This window comes from Branchiostoma belcheri, unplaced genomic scaffold (genome assembly GCF_001625305.1).
Source record: "Branchiostoma belcheri isolate BF01 breed outbred unplaced genomic scaffold, Haploidv18h27 scaffold1, whole genome shotgun sequence".
Classification (NCBI taxonomy): Eukaryota; Metazoa; Chordata; class Leptocardii; order Amphioxiformes; family Branchiostomatidae; genus Branchiostoma; species Branchiostoma belcheri.
Window position 1 is genome coordinate 934,212 of NW_017802379.1, and position 4,899 is coordinate 939,110.

At 40.0% G+C, this 4,899-nt stretch overlaps 1 protein-coding gene across 1 annotated transcript in view; it reads right to left on the bottom strand.

The window, feature by feature from the left end:
* Positions 1-2,909: 2,909 nt before the first annotated feature.
* The window catches only part of LOC109466309 (glutathione S-transferase theta-1-like), a 9,714-nt gene continuing 7,724 nt past the window's right edge, over positions 2,910-4,899 (bottom strand). The window contains exons 4-5 of the mRNA XM_019764033.1: positions 4,394-4,552; positions 2,910-3,974 (exon numbers count right to left, since the gene is read on the bottom strand). Coding sequence (XP_019619592.1) covers positions 3,798-3,974; positions 4,394-4,552 — 336 coding nt within the window. The 3' untranslated portion in view covers positions 2,910-3,797. The remainder of the gene's footprint in view (positions 3,975-4,393; positions 4,553-4,899) is intronic.

The following is a 4,899-nucleotide window of genomic DNA, read 5'->3' on the forward strand; positions in this document are numbered from 1 at the left end:
TCCAGCTGCACTTCTTCAACGATCTGCTACTCGCTTCAGCCGGTCTGTGCGCCGCCGTTTACAACAAGACGAGCCTCATCCCAACTGACTGCAAACAATTCCTCCGCTTGGTTTTCCAAGGAGTAGGTCGTTTCTTCGCCATCCTTTGCCAGTTCTCTGCCTATCGATACCTTCCTCCTGCCAACGCCGAAATCGTGATGGGCCCCAGCGGAATAGTCTTAACTGCGATTCTTTCTCTCATTTTTCTTCAAGAGGTAAGTCGAAAATCTGCCTTAAAACTGACAGGAAAACAACAAAATGAATGACAAAATTCTTGAGGAATTCGTTTTCATTCCCAAATCCTCGTTTTTTTAAATCTTTGCAGTGTTTAAATGTCGTTTCTGTTATGATTTCAGATACCCACCCATGCTACCATATTTGGGAGCTTATGGTGCATAGCAGGTGTTGTACTAATTGGTTATAGCGGCATGATCAACGAGATCCCCTCCACGACTGTCGACTCGGACAATGTTGGTCTAGGAATGACACTTTCCCTCGTCACAGCACTCTTATTCGCTATGTTGAGCGTTGACGTTAAAGGCCTCCTTGGCCATCCGGCACCACGACAACGATGGTTTTATCATACGCTTACAGTATACCTACAGTGTTGGCAGGCTTAACGTCTATCTTCACGAGTAAAACGTGGCTCCTTGAGCCAACAAGTGCCGCAGTCTTGTGTGCAGGCCTTTTAGGTAAGTTCGGAGGAACCGTGCTCCTATACGCTGGCCTGAAGCTGATTGAGGTCAATGCTGCAACTGCCCTGCAGCAAGTCAACGCGTTTTCGGGCTTCGGGCTGCAGTGGGCGATGATCGGTTTTGTTCCGACTATTTTTGATGGTTTTGGTCTGACGTGTATATTCATAGGAACGTGTTCTATTGTTATATGGGAGGCGCTAGTCCGTCGGAAGAAAGAGAAGCATGTTAGAATCATGGAACAATTCAAGTTCACTCTCACACATCCGGACAATGACTCGTAGACTAAAGAGCGTGCCAACTATGTGTTGACTATGTGAAATTATTCAGCAGCATGATATATACAATTTTAACGTTGTACAATGATTTTGGTCTGACGTGCATATTCATAGGAACATTTTCTCTTGTATCGTCATATACTTATCTCGGCATTATTGTGAACTCAGCCGGCACGTTTAAAGCAAATAATAAGTACTTGAGTTGCAAGGGTTTGAAAGCTTTATTCGGAATTAAACAGTCACTAGATCAAGCCAACGCCTCACTATCAGTTAAAAACAAACTTTTACGACGCATGTGTAAAACCTGTTTTACTTTACGGCTCAGAAATTTGGGGCTCAGCCAAAAGCCCTAGGTTCTGCCCCATTGAATCCGTCCACCTTAAATTTTGTAAACAGTCTCTGAACGTTCCTAGATCAGCCTGTAACCTTGCATCAAGGGCGGAACTAGGGAGGTACCCAATGCACCTGGAGGCCTCCCTAAATGCCATTAAGTATTTCCTTCGTATACGCCAAAACGTGCCAGCTGACAGTCTGCAAGCGGACGCCCTCTCATGTCAACTACAACTAGAGACTAGCGGCAATAAATGCTGGGCGTCCGGTATTCGTAAAACTTTGCAGGAATGCGGTTTTGCTTACGTATGGCGACCTGATATATCTCTTAGCACAAACCTATCACCAATAATTAACTCCATCAGCCAACGATTGAAAGATATTTACACCCAAACATTTATCACTGAAATGCACAATGACCATAACAGAGGTACATCTTCTAGTAACAAGTTACGAACGTACCGTTTGTTTAAAACTATATATAAAGAAGAAGAGTACCTATCGGTTAACAACATACAACACAGGATAGCTGCAACAAAACTCCGAATAAGTTGCCACAAATTACTCATAGAAACGGGACGGCACAACCGCATTCCTCTCCAGAACAGACTCTGTCAATATTGTAATATGAATAGAATAGAAGATGAACAACACTTTATTTTAGACTGTACTTTATATTCTAATGAAAGATCTGTCCTTTTTAATTATATCAAAGAGAAGTTCCCATACTTTGAACACCTAAGCGCAAATGATAAATTTATATTTTTGATGCGTCTAGACAAACCCTGTATCACAAACATGATCTGCTCCCACATTTTTCACTGTACAAAAAAGCGAGAAGAAGTTGACCTGTCTGTATTAGCTCAGTGACTAGAACACTATGTATTAGCCTAGTATAGTACCCTTGTATGTTCCTTATGTATGTATGTATAAGTCAAGTAGTGCATCTTTTGTCTCCAATCTTCTATATACGTTTGTTATGTGTCTGTCATACTCAGTATCTTGACCTGTACCTAGCCCGTCGTGGCATGAATGTACAATAAAGGTATTTCATTATATGGGAGGCGCTAGTCACAAATAAGACAAACCAAGGAGATTAAATAGAAGAGGCCTCTTGTATTAAACCTCCTTTGACAAACATAGCAGATTGTTGAAACATCTGGACTTCAATGTCACATCACCGAATGATTGCAGTGTGCTATTGTGTTCTAACGAAAATCACACAAGTTTCATTAAAGATGTGCCACTGCTTCCAAGTCAAACCCCACATTTAATAAAGTTGATAGAGAACCTTACTAGAGACTGGCCAGCAACGTACACTATGTAGTGTAACCCTTATAGTATATCTACATTTATAAATGTATACAATTAGACATGTATAATGTTTTGTTATGTATCTTTATGTACATTATGACTTACCCATGGGCAGGAGTTTGCAATATACTAAACCCCACAGTTTGTGTGTGCGTGCATGCGCATGTTAAATTTGTGTGTGCACACCCGTGTGTATGTGAACAACCAGCCCAAGGAAAGACAAGTACATGTATTGACAAATATACTACTAATCTGAGTTGTCATGGTTTAATTCATCTCACTTCAAATGCATTATGTACATTCAGCTTCCTTTTAGGAAGAACTATCCTAAGAGAAGTTTTAAAGGATCATTAAGATGACAAATGTCACAGTATCAGTTGCACAACTGAGCAATCAGTCGCATTTCCTATGCCAGGCAATGTTTACATTTTAGCTATGTGAAATTATTTAGGTGGATGATATCATACAGCTTTGCAGTCACAGAATCTTCTAGACTTTAAACAGATACATGCCATCAACTATCTGCAACAAATTTATTATACAATTCATATATATTTCGACTTTTCTTTTACATGGTGTTTTCAGCCAGTAAGTTACATTCTGAATACAATAGCTGAGGACTAGACAATATATTGATATGTTGTACATTTTGGATTTCACACATTTGTTAAATGAATGTACAATGTAGAGAATTTGTGTTATACACTGTATATCCCTCAGAATTTCATAATCAAAAACGAATATGAGAAAATGCTTGACCCTCACATTCAAAACGAACAATACTTGTTGCATACATGTGTTGTTATAAAACACATGTAGCTATTAAGGAATGATAGTATTGACCGATCACAAGTGACATACAATGTAGAATAAGAATCGTCTGTTCAGGCTTGTTTTTTTCAAGGAGTTTTACCTTAACTAGTTTATTCTCAATCTCTTTCCAGACAACACATGTATATTTTCCATGTCATACCTGTCATTCCCAGGTTATTTGATAGAATCTAGTTGCTAATGACAGATCCATTGATTTGACTAGCTGATAGAAAAACAGTGTCTAACACTAGGGGAATAACCCTGCAACATACAGTTTAGCTTCTGCAGATGACTTAAATCACTTAAATCATTTCACAGTGTGAACATCTCTCTAGAGCCTAGCCTGCTGCCTACTGTTGGACATGTCCCTCAGTTTGTAGAGCATCGCGACACTTTTGTCAAAATGTGGCTGCAGTTTCTCTCTGACACGGTCCATCCAGGCCCGGAGCTTGGGTCTGCCTTTGGTGACGTCACGGCCTGAAGCCAGGCACTGCATCAGTTCGTTGATCTGTAAGGGGGAGGGAGCACAGATGAGATGTTGTATTGGATTTTTCTAGAGATAAAATTTGTATGCATTGAAGGAATCATACAGGGCTTGAAATACCACCTGTATAACAGCAGCATATGCAGGTATGTGCAGGTAAAATTGGAGCTAGGCAGGTATATCTAATGTCTACCTGAACCTATAATATATATCTATAGATATTTATCAGCTGTATTGACTGTTACCACCTATACAGTATAAAAGAAATACTGGCAAAGGTTTCTGAACAGCTTTTACTTCCTAAATTCTGAGTGGTGCAGGTGATATTGTCTGCTGAAGGTAATTTTCAATGTATGCAGAAAAAAGCATACTTAGAAGCTGGTTGTTGACACTCAAACTAAGAGTACTGTTAGGATATCATAAACATTATGTCTGAGACTCACGGCCAGTAGGTCAGCGATAGTGATGTTGTCCCCACAGAGAAACGGCTGGTCCTTCAGGAACATCTTCTGCAGCATGTCCAGAGTGGCGTTCAGCTCAGACTCAGCCTTGTCCAGGGTAGCTTTGTCCAGTGGCTGGCCTGTCATCTGGGGCACCATAAACTGTAGAACAGGTCAGCAACATCCTAAAAAAAAGATTGACTTACCAATCCCCTGATTTTTCCAAACCATGCCTTTTGCCTCATACCCATTCTTGTAATACATAACATAAAGTTAGGCCACACCAATTTAATTTGTTGGTTCTCGGATTCACCTCTTCATTTTTTTCTGATTTGCCAAAAAAAAAAAGATTCTGGTTCTGAATCAACTCAAAAATGCTCATATTTTGCCCCCAACAGTGGTGGAAAGTCCTTTTCTTCCTAGCTGTTGCAGTGTTTCCATCTATCAATGCAGTGGTTTGATTAAAAGTTCAGAATTCATTGTTTAAATATTAACACAACCTTTTGTGT